General features: G+C 42.3%; 1 protein-coding gene across 1 annotated transcript in view; it reads right to left on the bottom strand.

The window, feature by feature from the left end:
• Positions 1-19,330, bottom strand: part of RSBN1L (round spermatid basic protein 1 like) — a 106,089-nt gene extending 86,759 nt beyond the window's left edge. Inside the window, exon 1 of the mRNA XM_003921137.4 lies at positions 44-19,330. Within this exon, the coding sequence (XP_003921186.1) occupies positions 44-626 (583 nt within the window). The 5' untranslated portion in view covers positions 627-19,330. The remainder of the gene's footprint in view (positions 1-43) is intronic.
• Between the last annotated feature and the right edge of the window lie 554 nt (positions 19,331-19,884).

Here is a 19,884-nt window from a genome sequence, read left to right as displayed (position 1 = left end):
GACCCGTGGCGCCCTCCCCTCCCCCTCCCCGTCCGGCACCCACCTCGCGGCAGCGGCTTCACCTCCCCGTTCTCCTCCCGGGTGGTCCCGCCGGCCTCTCCGGCCCCGCCAAGCCCGTGCCTCCTCTTCTCCTTCTCCCGCTTCTCCTTAGGTCTGCGCGACTTGGCGTTGGCCGAGGCGGCGGCGGCGGCGGCGGGCAAGAGGAGATGGTGAGGCTGAGCGTGCAGCAGCGTAGGAGGGACCAGCAGTTTGCGCGGCACCGGCTGAGACAAGGAAGCGGAGCCTGAGGGAACCGCCGTGCCAGCGGAGAAAGAGAAACTGCTCCGAGAAGAGGATGGGGAGGGAGCAGCAGACAGAGCGGCAAAGCTCCAAGACGCTGGGCTGCCATAGCTCTGAGGCGAAGGTGCAGCCGGCGGCTGCAGCTGCCTGCTGTTCCCGCCGCTGCCCCCTTCTCCGTTGACTCTCCGCGGTGCCTTCTTCTCCTCAGTCCGGACCTTCTTGGTGGACAGAGGACCCGGAGGGTCCCGGGAGGAGGGCTGCAGCTTGCCGAACGGTTCTTTCTCCGAGACGGTGGCGGTGGGGGCGGCGGCAGCGACACCGTGAACGGGGCTCGGCGGTTCCGCCATTTTGCGCTCCTGTTGTATTTACTCTCCTCCGCTCGCCGGCGCGGGGCAGGGGGCGGGCCCTCCGCGAGGGGTAGGGAAGGGGCGGAGCGGTCGGGCCACCGGCCGAAACCTTCATTGGGCGAGCCACGCTGAGGGATCCACGTGAGAGCCAATCAAAGCCACAGACATCAGACGAAGAGGCGGGATTGCCAAACGGACCCTCTTCGGAGGTCAGAGCTCCGCGGGGTGCGGCTAGTGGTGGAGCACTGCGCGGGGAGGACTTTCCACTGTCGCCAGCGTGAACTCGGGTGCCCCGCGGATATCAAGAACTCCTGCCCCGGACCCCCAGATCTGCCATGGCCGCGGTAGCGATCGTCTCTGCTACCACGAAGACTGTTTTAACTTGTAGCACTTTCCCTTCCATTTTTTCTGGGGTGAATCTGTGCGTTCAGAAAGCTAGATTTCAGGGATGCTCAGTTCAGAAGAGAAAAATAAGACGGGAATCAAGTCTTTCCTTTTGTTAGTCGGTAGCCGATTGATGGGAGGTACTCAAAATCATTTGGTGTGGTGACAAGGTATGTTACTATTGCTAGATCATGTGCTTTAATCCCTTGTGGGAGATAACTTCCGGCAAGTCTAGAACTTTAAGATTACTTCCGACCTTGAAGGTAAGAGTCTCCCTGGGTTCGGATACTTTTTGAACTGTTGTGACTAGACCCTTAAGATTTTAATGTTTATTTATTTATTTATTTATTGAGACAGAGTTTCGCTGTGTCACCCAGGCTGGAGTGCAGTGGCGCGATCTCGGCTCACTGCAACCTCCGCCTCCCGATTCAAGCGTTTCTCCTGTCTCAGCCTCCTGAGTAACAGGGACTACAGGCACCCGACACCATGCCCGGCTAATTTTTGTATTTTTAGTAGAGTTGAGGTTTCACCATGTTGGCCAAGCTGGACCTGAACTCCTGACTTCAGGCGATCCGCCCGCCTCGGCTTCCTAAAGTGCTGGGATTACAGGCGTGAGCTACCGTGCCCTGCCTCAAGATTTAAATTTGATTGTAATTATTATAACAGACTTGCCAAGAAAAAATCGTTGGCAATTATTTATAGATGTTTGAAAAGCAAGAATTTTTGTTAGGTTTCTGTATTTTGGCATTTAGTAAGCACACTGCGTTTTTGATGTTTTGTAACCATGTGCTTTGATTTTTGCTTCGAAGATAAGCAATTTGGGGAGCTAGGTTTTAGCTTAGAAGATAAGAAATGTAAGGAGATGGATTACAGTTGTAACCACAGCAAAGAACATGACTCTAATTTAACTCATAGATCTCACATGAAATCAGAAAGTCAAAGAAATAGATGGAAAAATAAAAGTAGTTAAGTCCGGAGAGGACCAGTGAGAGGATGTAAGTCCTAAGACTCAGAAATGAATTTGTTACTCCTTGCACTGTATTACACTATAATGCACTGTTATCAGGCCTTACCCAGTCCTAAATTGCCTGTTACTTTCTGGAAACATTTAAAAGTAACCTTTCAGAAATATCCATTTTTGTGACCTCAGGAAGGTGGAAATTTTTGTTTCTCTTTTATTTTATTAAGTTTTTTTTTTTGTTCTTTTGTTTTGTTTTGTTTTGCCGGGCACGGTGACTCACACCTGTAATCCCAGCACTTTGGGAGGCTGTGGTGAATGGCTCACCTGAGGTCCGGATTTTGAAACCAGCCTGACCAACATGGTGAAACCCTGTCTCTACTAAAAATACAAAAAAATTAGCCAGGTGTGGTGGTGCATGCCTGTAGTCCCGGCTACTCGGGAGGCTGAGGCAAGAGAATCACTTGACACAGGAGGTTGCAGTGAGCGGAGATCGCGGCCACTACACTCCAGCCTGGGCGACAGAGTGAGATGCCATCTCAAAAAAAAAAAAAAAAAGAATGTTTTGGAGTCAACATTTAATATTGGTATATGGACTTATTTTTAGGTGCCTCAAAATTTTCTAAGTAATAAAAGTATTTAATATGTAACAGTGAAAACTTTCTAATTGGAACTGACTGGCAGCAGATGTCTTCAAGAAAAGTAGCATTGGTGAGAGAGTAGACTGATTAGGCTGGAAATCATCTGCTAACACACTAGTTTTGTAACCTTAGACTGCTTCACTTGTCAGGACCTCTGTTTTCTTACCTGTTAAGTGAGTAAATTTGATTACATGATCATTAAGGTCCCTTCCACACTCAACTCATGCCACATTCAAGAAGCTTTTCAAAATCACACTGAAACTATTACAATTAAATTCATTTTTTAATTGTTAATCCTCCTGTTCTAGAAAAGTGTCTCTAACATACATTTATGTAGTGCCTGGAAACTTGCACCACTCATTCTCTGATCTCTAGCATGCATATCTGACTTCTTAAGGGCCCAATTAAGGTATTCCCTCGCCTGCATGCATTTGTTATTCCTGGCATTACATTACATTATTGTATTCTACTACCTTGACAGATCTGCTTTCATGTGATCTGGAAGTCCATGTTTGAATTTAGAGTTCTCAGAGTCCCCGGACTGGCCCCATTCTCCTCCCATCCTCCCATCCCCAACTTCCTCACCTGCCACACCGAAAGGGGCCATACATGCATCCAACACATCCAGCTGTATGTCCACATTCCCCACCCCCTGCAAATGGTGATGTACAATCAGCAGCTCTGCCCTCAGATCTAGTCAGTCTGAAAGAGGAGTACAAGCTCCAAGCAGGCATGGCCCCTGACCTCATGGACTCCTTGTCCTTTACAGCAAGAGGAGGGCCAAGTAAACAGAGATCCCTTACCCAAATCTAAAGACAGTACTAGTCTGTTATAAAACATGCTCAACTATCTATTTTCTCTTCTGTATAATTAGCCATTTCCTTTCAACTAGATTATTTCTTTTTTTTTTTTTTTTTTTAAATATGGAACGCTTCAATGTTTAACTGAAAGATTTTCTACCACTATCACCAATTTCTTTTGGCATAATCTCTTTAAAATCTCTATAGGTTTTCCATTCTACAGCTGGAAAGCTCTTGTCAAAACCTTGGTGGGACACAGTGGCTCATGCCTGTAATCCCAGCATTTTGGGAGGCCAAGGCGGGCAGATCACCTGAGGTTGGGAGTTGGAGATCAGCCTGGCCAACATGGTGAAACCTCATCTCTACTAAAAATACAAAAATCAGCTAGGCGTGGTGGCATGCACTTGTAGGCCCAGGAGGCTGAGGTGAGAGAATCCCTTGAATCTGGGAAACGGAGGTTGCTGCAAGCCGAGATCACAACAGTACACTCCAGCCTGGGCGACAGAGTGAAACTGTCTCAAAACAAAAAACCTAGATCTGATCATCTCTCTTACCTTGCTTCAGACCTTAAGTCAATAGCTTTCATTGCTCTCAGGACAAAGAACAAAATCTTTAATGTGTCCTATAAGACCCTTCATGATCTAGCCCCTTGTTCTATTTTGAAATAAAAGGTCTTTACTCTCTGGAATGCACCATGTTTTCTTTCAACATAGGAGCATTGGATATGTGGTTCCCTCTACTTGACGTGCTTTTTCCTGTGGCTGTTGCCTATGTGAAGATTTGGATAACGAACATCGGGAAGGCAGATATCATGAATGCCTTCTATATTTCTAACCACCAAAACTTGGACAGTGGTACCATTCCCTGAGCCAAGAAACACTGGAAGAGTGACAAGTTTCAGGTACTCTTGGACCTTGGACCTGTTGAACATTAAGTGCCTTTTCGCATCTCCATTCCTTTTTTTGCTTTTTGGCTGTTGGTGTTGTTGACTCACTGGTTATCTCTGGCCTTCCTTTTCATTTCATTCTCTATAACAGCTCTACCAAAAGCATACTACCCTACCTACTCTATACCCTTCTTCTCCATCTTTTTGTGTGTGTGTGTTTTTGTTGTTTTTGAGGTCAGGTCTCAGCTCTGTCACCCAGGCTACAGTGCAGTGGCAGTTTCACAGCTCACTGCAGCCTTGACCTCCTAGGCTCAAACATTCCCCTGACCTCAGCCTCCCAAGTAACTGGGACTAGGGCATGCACCACCATACCCAGCTAATTTTTGTATTTTTGTAGAGACAGGGTTTCACTATGTCATTGCCCAGGCTGGTCTCAAATAATCTGACCACCACTCATAAAGTGCTAGGATTACAGGCGTGAGCCAGCATGCTTGGCCAAAACTGCATCTTTTATAAAGAACAGCAATTTATTTTCTCACAGTTCTTGGGGCTGGGAGGCCAAGATTGCAGCACTGGCAGGTTCATTTGTTTGGTATGGGCCACATCCTCCTGAGGAGAGAAACACTGTGGCTTCACATGGTAGAAGGCAGAAGGTAAGCAGGCTGAACGCTTCATGAGGCCTCTTTTATCTTACTTATTTATTTTGAGACAGAATCTTGGTCTGTCCCCCAAGCTGGAGCACAGTGGCACAACTGCAGCCCTGACCTCCTGGGCTAAAGTGATCTACCCCTCAGCCTCCTGAGTAGCTAGGGCTACAGGCACTCACCACAATTCCCAGCTAATTTTTGTTTATTTTTCTTAGAGATAGGGTCTCACTATGTTACCCAGGCTGGTCGCAAACTTCTGGGCTGAAGCGATCCACCTTCCCATGAAGCCTCTTGTAAGCACATAAACCTCATTCACAAAACAGCAACTCTTCTGGCCTAAACACCTCTTAAAAACCCCACATCTTAATACCATTACATTGGCCATTAATTTTCAACACCTGAGTTTTGGAGGGGCTGCATGGAAACCATAGCAATAGGTAAAAGATAAGTCAGAGTTACATTGAGTGTGAGATCATAGGAAGTGGACGGGACTAAAGAAAACTAGGAATATAATGCATTTTCCACAATGTACACTTGTGCTTCTCAGCTCTTGCTGATCATTCCCTTATGAAAATAATGGTCTACTTGCTAAATATATAGATTTTTTAATGGCAATTTCCTAAAACACCACGCAAACCAAACAAAACATCTGTCAGTCAGATATAACCTACAGATTAGCAGTCCGACTTCAGATCTAGAAAAGAGTAGCTTCATTTTGTTAAGATAGTTTTGAGAGTTTCATTTCCTTTAATTCACAACCCTGCCTTTGTCCATTGCTGGATAGTTGCTAATCAAATATATTCAATTCCAGCCATAACAAATTTGTGTAAGCAGTGCTTAGAGCTGTCCTCTGTACTACCTAGAATCTGGTTTCTCTGCACATTACTTCCTCCTGCCTTTCTGAGCTGAACTGTATTTTCACTCTACACAGGTACTATCCTCCAGCCTTATCCAGATTCCTGACCCTCTTGTATGAAGAAAGCAGGTATCTTCTCTATTTGGACCTTTTACTTTATGCAGCCATGTACTAACCTTAAAGACATTTCTTCTGCCCTTATGGCATAAACATTTCAAAACTCTACCTTCACCACATTGACCTGCTCATCTTTGTGTCTTTCCCATTTGAATCAATCACCGGCCAGTTGTAAAGGCTGGTACTCTGCTTTAAGAAAACCTGACCTTTTCAACTTTCATGCTGTCAGTTCTAGTGTAGTTCATACTCTTGTACAGAAGCCAGCAAACTTTTTCTATAAACACCCAGATAGTAAATATTTTAGGCTTTGTGGTCTCTGTGGCAACTGCTGCTAATAGCACAAATGCAGCCATAGACAAGATGTAAACGAATGGGTATGGCTGTGTTCCAATACTTTATGGAAATAAGAGACAGGATGGATTTGGCCTGCAGGTCATAGTTTGCTGGCTCCTATGAATTTTGGTTTTAGTTTAGTTTTGTTTTGTTTTTTGTTTTTTGAGACAGAGTCTTGCTCTGTCCCCCAGGCTAGAGTGCAGTGGCACAATCTCGGCTCACTGCAACCTCTGCCTCCCAGGTTCAAGGGATTCTCCTGCCTCAGCCTCCCTGGGATTACAGGTGCCTGCCACCACACCCAGCTAATCTATGTATTCAATAAATTGTTTTTCTGTTAATAACTCTCCAGTTTATATCTCTAAACCTGACTGCTTTTCTGTGTTTGTGACCTAACTGCTCCACATCTTCCATGCATATGTCAGCACTTCAAACTCAACATATCAATGGCAGAGACTGCTCATTTCCTGCCAAGTGTCTGTTTACCCCTTCTCCCTTATTACCTGATCCCTTAATTCAGTGAGATTGCAAAGTAGCTAAGGGAAAAAAAAAAGTTGCTATCCTTTTTTTTCTTAGGGATGGCAATAAGATGTCAGGGAAAGTCTTTAGGTGAGGCTTTCAGGAGAACTTCTGGATGAAGAGGAGAGGAAACCCCTTTCCCTAAAACTTGGAGAAGGCGAGGAGGTGCAGTAACTATGAAAATTGTAAGCTTTCAGCTCATATTTTGTTTATTCAACATTTTGACTAATTCAGGTAAATTGAATTCTCAACTCTTTGTTATTTTGAGACCAAGTCTCACTCTGTTGCCCAGGCTGGAATGCAGTGGTGCAATTTCAGCTTTCTGCAGCTCCTGCCTCCTGGGTTCAAGTGATTCTCCCACCTCAGCCTCCCATACCAAGTAGCTGGAATTACAGGTGCGCACCACCACGCCGGGCTAAGTTTTGTATTTTTAGTAGAGACAGGGTTTCACCATGTTGGTCAGGCTGGTCTTGAACTCCTAGCCTCAAGTGATCGATCCACCTGTTCTGGCCTCCCAGAGTGCTAGAATTACAGGCATCAGCCACCATGCCCAGCCAAATTCTCACCTCTTAACCAGAAAATTGTCTTAAAACAAATATGGCCTAACCACTTGCTCAACCACAGTCTTCTTTCCAGTTTGAATATGTACTTAAGAAGAGCAAACTGGGGAAAAATAAAGTTGAAAATTGTAGGTGAGGGATCAGCCACTGCTTAAAGGCTTCACTCAAGAGTCATTAGCAACCACACAGCAGGAAGCAGAAGGTAGAAAGAGTAAAAGGGGCCTAATAGAGTAAATAGAAACTATCCATAAATGTCTCTCCTGGGGTTAATTATGCTGCCAGAATTTTCATATGGAAGAACATCAGCTCATTTTGATTCTTATTTTAAGAAAGGGATAGGAGGTCTATAAAATGTGTAACAGGAACCTTATTCAATGATAAAAATCTCTGAAAAGAAAAGCTTAAGTTTTGTGGTTGTTTAAAAAAAAGGTTTGTGGTCTAGTCAACTCTCCAGGAAGAGGAAGCTGTTTTAGCTAAGAACTGGTAGGTACAGAGAAAAGTGTATTTATCCATACCTCAAAGCCTATGTGTGGCAAAGAAGTATAAAGAAAAATGATAGACTCAGAATGTCTGGATTACAAATACAGCCCTGTACCCATTTGTTAATTTTCTTTATTATCCTTTAGTTTCTGTTTGAACAGTGAATAACCTCCAGAATAATCATTCTTGGCTGAATAGTTTCAGCCACACTTGTCAGACCACTTGTGGATAAGAGGAAAGTGTTTCCTGAGTGCCTTGTATATGCCTTATGTTTGTGTGTGTTTTGCATCATCCCAACTCTACAAAGTTTTCCAAGGCATTTTTCAAAACTGAGCTGGAATTCCATGTTTATTCTGACTCTACACCAGTTTTTTTTCTAATATGTCCTATTTTGCAGGAGGAAGCAGAAGTCTAAAGCATGAAAATATTAAATCCAGACATCGTTCAAGCTTCTTTAGATGTTTAAGTTAATTAAAGTTTTATATTCAGAAAACAGACATTCAAAAAAGATGCAGTGTTTGTTAGGGTGCTGGTAGATGCCAGCGCTTTTGTCCATAGAAAAGAGTAGGCTCGAATGTGTCCCTGAAAGTTGTGTATCCCCCAGAGTTCATGGATTAGTGACTTAATCCCTAACGCAACAGTGTTGAGAGGTGGGACTTTTAAGAGGTTATTAGGTTATGAGGGCTCTGCTCTCATGAAAGGATTAATGCCATTATCCAGGAGTAGATTAGTTTTTACAGGAGTGGGTTCTTGATAACTGAACCCTGAAGAGTGCAGTTTTGTAGAAATACTGCACATGCCAGTACAGCCAACAAATTACAAAACTGTGACTGTCACAAAGTTATCATTTCATTATTTGAATTTTGCAGATTCTGCTTTGAAAAGCTTGTCTGTGTGATTTATGTATAGTGCCTTGAGGTAACAATATGATGATATCCTAATATGTATTTTGCCTCAGATTCAAGTGCTGGGCTCTTCTTATTTCCCCTCAAGTTAGTAACTACTTCTGTATTAGTAGTTTGAAAATAGATGAATAATTAAAACAGCTAAAGACCCAGCAAGGAAATAGCCACTTTTTTAGTTAACATTTAAAGCTAACCCAATAAGTCTCTTTACATGGAATGCCTATTTGAAGGATTTTTTTTTTTTTTGAGACGGAGTTTCGCTCTTGTTACCCAGGCTGGAGTGCAATGGCACGATCTCGGCTCACCGCAACCTCCACCACCTGGGTTCAGACAATTCTCCTGCCTCAGCCTCCTGAGTAGCTGGGATTACAGGCACACACCACCATGCCCAGCTAATTTTTAGTATTTTTAGTAGAGACGGGGTTTCACCATGTTGACCAGGATGGTCTCGATCTCTTGACCTCGTGATCCACCCGCCTCGGCCTCCCAAAGTACTGGGATTACAGGCTTGAGTCACCGCGCCCGGCCCTATTTGAAGGATTTTAATCCTAATCTTTTCCCTATGTAATCCCTATATTTGATTTCAATGGGTGGAAAATACTAAGTTCTAATGTCACTGGGAGTTTTCTGCTAGTGAAAGCATAGAATGAGGAGGTACAAATCAGATCCGAGGAAACCTTGAATATCAAGGCCTGAAACCTGAAGTAAAGGTTTGCCAAACCCAACTTTGACAACATAGATGGACAAGTGCAAATGCAAGGTAAAAGTGGTATCCCTTCTAGTTGTAAAGTTCTTTTAACATTAGGTGGGGTTTGTCCTGAAATCTTAATCTGGCCATCTGAGCTAACAAATAGTACCAGTACGCCTTACTCATCACCTTCATCTAGGTCAAGTGTGTGAATAGTAGTTACTTTGGCTTCCTTACAGTGAACTGTCAGTATGTGGCATAGATCCTAGAGGCACACAGTTTCTCTTAAAAGTTGTTTGAAGGACCGGGCTCAGTAGCCTGTAATCCTAGTACTTCGGGAGGCCAAGGTGAGTGGGTTACTTGAGGTCAGGAGTTCAAAACCAGCATGGGCAACTTGGCGAAACCCTGTCTCTACTAAAAATATAAAAATTAGCCAAGTGTGATGGCATGTGCCTGTAATCCCATCTACTTAAGAGGCTGAGGCAGAAGAATCACTTGAACTCTGGAGGCAGAGGTTGCAGTGAGCTGAGATCGCACCACTGCACTTTAGCCTGGGTGGAAAAGCTAGACTGGCTCAGAAAAATAAAGTTGTTTGATGATGATGCCAAGTGAAGTGATTCAATGATTATAGGGAAAGAAGCCTAAAATAATGTAGCACCAATATAAACTGCAGACATACAATATAATATAGGTTGTTTGTAAATGAATAAATGTTTGGGGATCAAACACCTTTTTCTCTTTTTTCTTTTCTTTTCTTTTTTTTTTTTTTTTTTTTTTTTTTTTTTGAGACAGGGCCTTGCTCTGTCACCCAGGCTGGAGTCCAGTGGCACTATCTCAGCTCACTGCAACCTCTGCCTCCTGGGTTCAAGCAATTCTCATGTCTCAGCTTCCTGAGTAGCTGGGACTATAGTCACATGCCACTATATCTGGCTTATTTTTGTAGTTTTTGTAGAGATGGGGTTTCACCATGTTGGGCAGGCTGGTCTCGAACTCCTGACCTCCAATGATTCACCTGCCTCAGCCTCCCAAAGTGCTGCGACTACAGGCGTGAGCCATGGCACCCAGCCTAAATACCATTTTTGATGTTCCAGATCGAGGTGTCAAACAAAAACCCAAATATATTAGTGGGAAATGATTTTTTTTTTTTTTTTGCAGATGTGAAAATTAGTAGTATTTTTATTTCTATCAGCAGACTAATGTCTCTGACCACTTAGGACAATTGAAAGCATAAATCATGTTTATATATATATATTGCCTCTCAGTCTTGCTCTCCCATAATCTGTTATGTTTATAGTAACATTTTAATAGCTTTTTGTGTGTGTTTTCTTTATTTGCTTGCTTTTGCTAGTCAGTGTCATTATTTTCTACAGTTTCTTTATTCCTTGTTGTACTACCACTTATGCTAGAGGTTCTTCCTTTACCATCCATTTATGGATTCACTTCTTCAGTTTATTGTCAATGATTATTAAATAGTCTGCTTTTGGCCGGCCATGGTGGCTCACGCCTGTAATCCTAACACTTTGGGAGGCCGAGGTGGGTGGATCACGAGGTCAGGAGTTCAAGACCAGCCTGGCCAACATAGTGAAACCCCATCTCTACTAAAAATACGAAAATAAAATAAAATTAGCTGGGTGTGGTGGTGCGTGCCTGTAATCCCAGCTACTTGGGAGGTTGAGGCAGGAGAATTGCGTGAACCCAGGAGGTGGAGGTTTCAGTGAGCTGGGATCGTGCCATTGTACTCCAGCCGGGTGACAGTGCAAGACTCTATCTCAAAAAAAAAAAAAATAAATAAATAAAAATCTCTGTTTTCTTACTTTCCACATATATTAAGTGTTTAGTCAGTTAAATACTTACACCTACCTGTTGCCGGGCACTAGCCTAAGTGCTAGAATATAGCAAGAGACAAGGCAGATGTGGTCTCTGTCCGTGTGGAGTTAACTTTAATAACAAGATCTGCTTCCAAGTAATATGTTGTTCAAGACTGTGATCTCATTTATTACTGACAACAATCAAACTATTAACTATCTACAATGTGCCCAGCACTGTGTGACAATGTAATTAATAATACAATAAGATTAGTAGGCAAAGAAGATGGGGAAAGACTTTCCAGGCTGAGGAACGAGCACTTGGGAAAAGATTGAGAGTAATGACACATTCAGTGTGGTATTCTTTGTGAGAAGTTCATTTTGGTTCAAGGATAAGAGACATGAAGGACAATAAAAGGAAAGGGGTCTCTACAATGAGTGACAGCCAGATTGTGTAAAGTGTTGCTCTTGACTGCCTTGGCATGCTGAAGAGTCAGTTAATATGTTTTGTTAACTTAAGGGCTTTAATGAGGAAGAGTGAAAAATGTTCACATAACTGTTTTCACTTCCTGCTAGTTGCTTACAGACTACACCAGGTACTGCTTTCTAACTTTAGCTGGCCAGTTCCACGTGTCGCACAAGACCAATTTGCCTTTTAACTATCCATGTAATACTTAAATACTATTGCAATTATCACAGCTTTTCTTCAAACTAAATAGTATTAGGGAAACTTAAAATTTGGGAATTAGATTTACCTTTGCTGTTACTAAATCATTGTCAGAATTTTAAACGTCACATTCATTTTACAAAACTAATCCTTTAACTTTCCTATTTATATTCCTACTAATGACTACTTGTAATTCTCATCTGAAAGCATTAAAATATTTTGAAAGTAGGACAGTAAAACTGTGAAATACTTTGGTATTGGTTACAAAACAGTACTTAGATACCTCCTTTCTGATTGTTCTGCATTTTTTAAAAATAAGGACAGGCAGAGTGGCAAACGATTATATTCCCAGCTACCCCATAGGCTGAAGCAAGAAGATCTCTTGACCCCAACCTGGGCAACATGGTGAAACCCTAGTCACCAAATAAAAACAAACTAACAAAAAAAAAAAGAAAAGAGTGTAGTTTTTGGAGATATTTTACCACATATACAGAAGCAAACAAAGAGAGGGAGGAAACATTTAAAATGTTAAGCCAAATAAAGCCAAAGAAAAGTTAAGTAATAGTTAATAGTTATTGTTATAGAAGAGATCGAGTTAGTACCCCATTCTTGAAAAGGAAAATCTGAAAGTAGACTGTTTCTGGTGTTAGAGTAGGCTTTTCCTTAATTTCAGAAAGCCTGTATAAAGCATTTACTTTATGCCAAACCCCATTTTAGTGACTGGAAATATAAAATGAATAAAACACAGTCCCTGCTCTCAGTGGACTTGTTGTCTAGAGAATGTTAAGTGGAACCACCTGAAATTGCATTGGTTTTGTAGGCCAGCTATCAGTTCAACCTGACATTAAATATGTAAACAGAAATTTGCAATAATGAAGATATGGCGAAGTTGCTCCAGGCACTGAAAAAATGCCTCATACTGCCTAGAACAGTCCATGAAGTCTCCCCAGGGGAGACGGCATTTGAGCCATTTCAGAAGATGGTTGGAGTTTACCATGTGTTCACAGGAAGCAAAGAGAATGAGGGCATTCCAGTAGTAGGAGACAGCAAGCATAGAGTTGTTGAATGAAGAAAGAGCCTAGCACACATGGCAAACTGCAAAAGTTCAGACTGGTTGGAACGCTGGAAATGTTGGAAATGACAGGAGATGAGGCTGGCAAAAAAACAGAGGGCAGATTGTAGAAGGTTGTCAAGCCAAAGAGCTTGATTTTATCCTTGAGATTGATGAGATGTGTGTAATCCAGGAGTGTGCAAGACAATCTATAAGGGTTCAGAAAACGTACTACTTCTATGCATACTTTTGTCTTAACTTGAAAATTTCAAATGTATAGGAGTTACAATATGTATAATTGTTATAGTACTGGATCTAAATAATTTATAAATAAATATACACATAATATAGTATATTGCAGGTTAAATTATGTTCCTCAAAAATTCTTAAATCCTACCTTCCATTATCTCAAACTGTGACCTTATTTGGAAATAGGACCATTGCAAATGTAATAGTTAATAGTTAACTATTAATGAGTTAATAGTTAATAGTTAACTATTAATGAGTTAATAGTTAATAGTTAAAGAAGCAATAGGAGGCCAGGTGTGGTGGTTCATGCCTGTAATCCCAGCACTTTGGGAGGCTAAGGTGGGCAGATCATCTGAGGTAGGGAGTTCAACACCAACCTGGGCAACATGGTGAATCCCCCTCTCTACTGAAAATACAACAATTAGGCTGAGCATCATGGCTCACATCTGTAATCCCAGCACTTTGGGAGGCCAATGCGGGCAGATCACCTGAGGTCAGGAGTTTGAGACCAGCCTGGTTAACATAGTGAAACCCCATCTCTACTAAAAATACAAAAATTACCCAGGTGTGATAGCGGGCACCAGTAATCCAAGCTATTCGGTAGGCCGAGGCGGGAGAATCACTTGAACGCAGGAGGTGGAGGTTGCAGTGAGCCAAGATCATGCCACTGCACTCCAGCCTAGGAGACGGAGCAAGACTCTACCTTAAACAAAAAGAAGAAGCAATAGGGTGGACCCCAGTCCCTCATCTAGTATGACTAATGTCCTTCCAAGAACATGAAATTTGAACACAGACACACAAACAGGAAGAATGCCTATGCCTTTTGAAGGTGAAGGCAGACATTGGGGTAATGCTTTTATAAACCAAGGAACTCCAAAGGTAGCCAGCAAACTGTCAGAAGCTAGCAGAAGGTCATGGGACAGATTCTCCTCACAGCCCTCAGAAGGGATCAGTCTTGCTGACACCTTGACCTTGGACTTCTAGCCTCTAGAACTGTGAGGCAATAAATGTCCAAGGATCCAGTTTGTGATACTTTCCGGCAGCCCTAGCAAATTGAGACACTCGGTCAAAAACTTTAGGCAACACTGATTAGATGATGCAAAGGCTTTGATGAGTTGGTTTATGTTTAAGAGTCCAAATTAGGCTGGGCACAGTGGCTCACACCTGTAATCTCAGCACTTTGGGAGGCCGAGATGGGCGGATCACGAGGCCAAGAGTTCAAGACCAGCCTGACCAACATGGTGAAACCCTATCGCTACTAAAAATACAAAAAGTAGCCAGTTGTGGTGGCACATGCCTGTAATCCCAGCTACTCAGGAGGCTGAGGCAGGAGAATTGCTTGAACCTGGGAGGCAGAGGTTGCAGTGAACCGAGATCACACGACTGCACTCCAGCCTGGGTGACAGGGCGAGACTCTGTCTCAAAAAAAAGAGTCCAAATTATGGATGTCCTATCTTTATTCAGTCTCTGTAATCAAGAATTTAACGTAGGCCAGGTGAGTAGTTCATGCCTGTAATCCCAACACCGGGATGCCGAGGCAGGAAGATTGCTTGAGGTCAGGAGTTTGAGATCAGCCCTTGTGTATTAGTCCAGTCTCATGCTGCTGATACAGACATACCCAAGAGTGGGTAATGTATAAAGAAAAAGAGGTTTTTTAAATTTTGTTTTGTTGTTGTTTGTTGTTATTTTTAGATGGAGTTTTGCTCTTGTTGCCCAGGCTGTAGTGCAATGGTGCAATCTCACAACCTCCACCTCCCAGGTTGAAGCATTCTCCTGCCTCAGCCTCCCAAGTAGCTGGGATCACAAGCATGCATCTCCATGCCCAGCTAATTTTGTATTTTTAGTAGAGACAGGGTCTCTCCATGCCCAACCTCAGGTGATCCACCTGCTTCAGCCTCCCAAAGTGCCAGGATTACAGGCATGACCTGTCATGCCCGGCCAAGAAAAAGAGGTTTAATGGACTCAGAGTTCCATTAAAGTGAGGACGGGGAGGCCGCACAATCATGGCAGAAGGTCAAAGATGTCTTACGTGGTGGCAGACAAAACAAATGAGAGACAAGCGAAAACACCTTATAAAATCATCATATCTCGTGAGACTTATTCACTACCATGAAAACAGTATGGGGAAACTGCCCCCGTGATTCAATTCTCTCCCACCGGTTCCATCCCACCACACATGGGAATTCTGGGAGCTACAATTCAAGATGAGATTTAAGTGGGGACAAAACCAAACCATATCACCTTGTCTTTACTAAAAATTTAAATTTAAAAATTAAACTGGCATGGTAGTATATGTCTGTAGTCCTGGCTACTTGGGATGCTAAGGTGGGTAGATTGCTTGAGCCCAGGAGGTTAAGGCTGCAGTGAGCCATGATCATACCACTGCACTCCAGCCTGGACAACAGAGCAAGGCCCTGTCTCAAAAAAACAAAAAAATAATTTAACTTTAAGTAGTATCTTGACTGCTCAGTATTTATTCTACTTTTTAAAGCCATTATGGTTGGGAAACAATTTGTTTACATTTGTGGTGTAGTTTATGTTAAAGGTAGAAGAAACTGGGAAATATTTGATCTTTAGCTCAAAACAGGGTGGTGATATGCAACAGTTTTAGGGAAAAAATACCTACATTTAAGAAAAAAAGTATCATTTAATCTCATTAGCAGAAGTGGAGCCAAAAGCAAAAATAGGGCTGGTTATGGACGTATATTATTTCCCTTCCTGTTCATATGTTGAAACCTAATTCCCAATATGATGGGTTTTAGAGATGGGGTCTTTGGGAGGTGGGACCCTTATGGATACGATTAGTGCTATATAAGAAAAGTCCAGAGATCTAGCTCACTCCCTTTCTGCCATATGAGGATACAAGAAGTAGGCCTGGAAAAGAGCCCTCATCAGAACCCTACATGGGCACTCTGATCTTGGACTTTCAGCCTGCAGAGCTGTGAGAAATATATTGTCTTTAAGCCATCCAGTTTATGGTACTTTGTTATACCAGCCCAAATTGACTAAGATGGAATCCTACCAAGCGAAGTCATAGCTGTGAACAGTGTAATAGCATCTCATCAGCATGGGGAGGGCTATAGGCAAAGCATTCACTAGTCTAGCTACTTAATCTTCAAGTATTAAGGACAACCTGTCCTTTTTATATACAAGTCATACATTAGACTTGTGCCTGGGATTCCAAAACACTTTGATTGAGTTTTCAGGGATCGGGATACACCTGAAACTCAGGTGTACTTCTTTGGTGCCTGTTCATAAGTCAGCAAAATCCAGAACTCAACAATATGTTAATGTGTTCATACAAAAAAAAAATTTTGTGCCTTATATTTTCTGCATTTTAGATCTTTGTGTACCACGGAATATTTGGTAAGTCAACCAAAGCATTTTGAAATGCTGCTTTTTTTTTTTAACTCCACATGTATTTGTGGGTTTTTGTTTTTGTTGCTGTTTGAGACAAGGTCTTACTCTGTCACCCAGGCTGGAGTGCAATGGCACAGTCATGGCTCACTGTAGCCCCAACTCTGGGCTCAAGTGATCTTCCCACCTCAGCACCTGGGATTACAGGTGCCCACCACCACACCCATGTCCCTTTTGTATTTGTAGTAGAGACAGAGTCTCACCATGTTGCCCAGGCTGGTCTTGAACTCCTGGGCTCAAGCGATCTGCCCTCCTCGACTTCTCACAGTGCTAGGATTACAGGTGTGAGCCGCCACACCCAGCCTAAATCCACATGTATTTGTAATAGTTTTGCCATTTTTTAGGCAAGTAGTTTTAAAATTTGTTAAGCTAATGAAGCCATTCTTCAAATTAAATCTTAGGTAGAAGTCCAATTTGCAGCAATTATGTTAGGCAGTCATACAGGACTGGCCATTTGTAAAAAATATACCCTTGTTTTAAATCTTCGTTTCTTGTATTTAGTCTTGAAGTTCCATGTTTTGTGAATATGTATTCTGTGTTTATTGTATAATGTGTTAGCAAAATGGAAAGGAATTTACATGAATGGGGGTGATAAAGATGCTGCTGACCTATTATCATAGCGCCTATGCTTGGAGTTGCTTTTCAGTAATGGGATTGGATTTATAAGAATCCCATCTATCCTCTTTACTTTAGTCCTCTTTGTGCCCACACAGCAATCTTTGTCCTAAAGCCACTGATCAAGAATATATCTACTACTCACAAAAATATATTTCTCAGTGACTCCCCTTCCTCTCCTTTCATCACTGTTCTTTTAACTATTTTTGTTTGTGCACTCTTCATTTAACTATAGCCTTGCCACCTTTGGACTCTAATATAGAGTCAAAACCTGTTTGTCCAGTTTAGTATATGTTTGTTTTATTCCCTCACCTGTGACTTACAATCATATTACTGTAAGCCAATAAGTATTTAGAACTATATATACCTTTTATATGTTTATTTTTAAAACTTTTTTTCTTTTTGCAAGTAGTTTCAGGATCTATATTTTATTTGTTTGTTGACTTTTGAGACAGTCTCACTCTGTTGCCGAGGCTGGAGTGCAGTGGCATGATCTCAGCTCATTGCAACCTCTGTCTCCCGAGTTCAAGTGATTCTCCTGCCTCAGTCTACCGAGTAGCTGGTATTACGGGCACCTGCCACCACACCTGGCTAATTTTTGTATTTTTAATAGAGGCAATATGGGTTTCACCATATTGGCCATGCTGGTTTCAAACTCCTTACCTCAGGTGATCCACCCATCTCAGCCTCCGAAAGTGCTGGGATTACAGGCATGAGCCACTGTGCCCAGCCTCTATATGCTAAAATGCTCATAAAAGCTAGGACCATATGGGGATGTTAGGGATAGCAGTAGAGTCTTTCAGAATTAGGGTTTTTATATTTGCAGTATTTTCAGATAGCCCATTTTTCCAAGATCAAGCTATGTCAAGTGGCCAGTCTGACAGCCCCTAAGCCATAGCTCAGGAACGTTTTTACCTTTTTCTAAAGGGTACGTATAAAAAGATATAAATAACAAACCATTTGGATAGTTTGGTATCAGTGAATCATTTCAATAAAAATATACCCAGGGGCTTCCTTCTTTTAGCAAATGTTTCTTGAGCTCCTACTATGTGCTAGCGGTCATTATGCTGTTTTAAGTATACAATAGCAAACTAAATTGTTAGAAATAATAGTTTGTTTTAAACACTTTCTTTAAAAGCCACCTTGCTTTTTGCTAGCAGCTCTTTGTTAAGCCCTATCCTATATAGCTGTTAGACATGCTTACAGGCACGTAGTACATTCTATGTCCCTGTACTTTAACCAAGATAACTGTGCTGGACGTGCTCACAGGCATGTCCCAGCTCACAGCCTATGCCCCTTCCTTATTTGGACTTCCTTTCTTTGCTCTCCATTGCTTTTACCTGTTTAGAAAAGTTTCAGGTTATTAGCCAAGTGGGTTTTAGTTTAAATTGTGAGGTCTGGCTCCAGCCAGTGGAAATCAGACACAGCAGTAAGGACAACCCCAAATGTGTAAGGAATAAATATGTCTGCTTTATGTTCATTGCACTCTTGTGGCAAGATTGCTAACGGGGGTACCCTTTCTGCAGGAAGTAAAAAGAATTGCTTTGCTAAGACAGCCTTTGTTCCGGTACTAATGTTTCTTTGCAGCACCAAAAAGAAAAATTTTACATGTAACTTAAATGAACATAACCCAGGCCTCATAGGATAGAGAAATTATGCCAAAAAAATTACATGCATATACATTCATACATGTATAAAAAAATCTCCATACCAATTACGAAGGAAATAAATGGGCCTCTAAAGAGAGAGTAAAAGAAGCCACTCTAAATAAACAGAAAAGGAATGAGAGTGAAAGGAATTCCAGCATTCTAGCTGGGTGCGCTGGCATGCACCTGTAGCCCCAGGTACTATGGAGGCTGAGGCAGGAGGACCCCATGATCTCAGGAGTTCAAGTCTAGCCTAGGCAACATAGTGAGACTCTCATCTCAAAACACACACACACACACACACACACACACACACACACACACACATAAAAATTAAAACTGCATTATAGGCCAGGCATGGTGGCCCAAGCCTGTAATCCCAGCACTTTGAAAGACTGCGGTGCATGGATCACAAGGTCAGCAGTTCAAAACCAGCCTGATGAAGATGGTGAAACCCCGTCTCTAATAAAAATACAAAAAAAATTAGCCAGGCATGGTGGCACGCACCTGTAATCCCAGCTTATCAGGAGTCTGAGGCAGAGAATTGCTTGAACCAGGAGGCAGAGGTTGCAGTGAGCCGAGATCACACCACTGCACTCCAGCCTGGGTGACGGAGCAAGGCTTCATCTAAAAAACAAACAAACAAACAAACAAAAACTGCTTTATAATAGCATTCTAAGCAGAGATTATTTTCTGCAAAGGCCCTGGGATATGAAAGAGCTGAGACCATTTAAAGAACAAGACCTTAAGTTGCATGAGGACAAATTTTTCGCTTTTGTTTAGAACAATGTATGTTACATAATAGTACAGAAATATTGTATGTGGCTGGATGAATGTACACTTAGAATTTTTTGTTTTTTTAAGAGACCAAGAGTCTTGCTGGAGTGCAGTGGTGTGATCGTAGCTCACTGTAACCTGACACTCATGAGCTCAAGTGACCATCCCACCTCAGCCTCTCAAGTACCTGGCTCACAGGTACAACTAATTTTTTATTTTTTGTAGAGATGGGGTCTTGGGATGTTGCCCAGGCTGGTATC

The sequence above is a fragment of the Saimiri boliviensis genome, chromosome 10 (assembly GCF_048565385.1).
Source record: "Saimiri boliviensis isolate mSaiBol1 chromosome 10, mSaiBol1.pri, whole genome shotgun sequence".
NCBI classification, from domain to species: domain Eukaryota; kingdom Metazoa; phylum Chordata; class Mammalia; order Primates; family Cebidae; genus Saimiri; species Saimiri boliviensis.
Note: the sequence above shows the minus strand (reverse complement) of the source record. Positions and strands in the feature narration are given on the sequence as shown.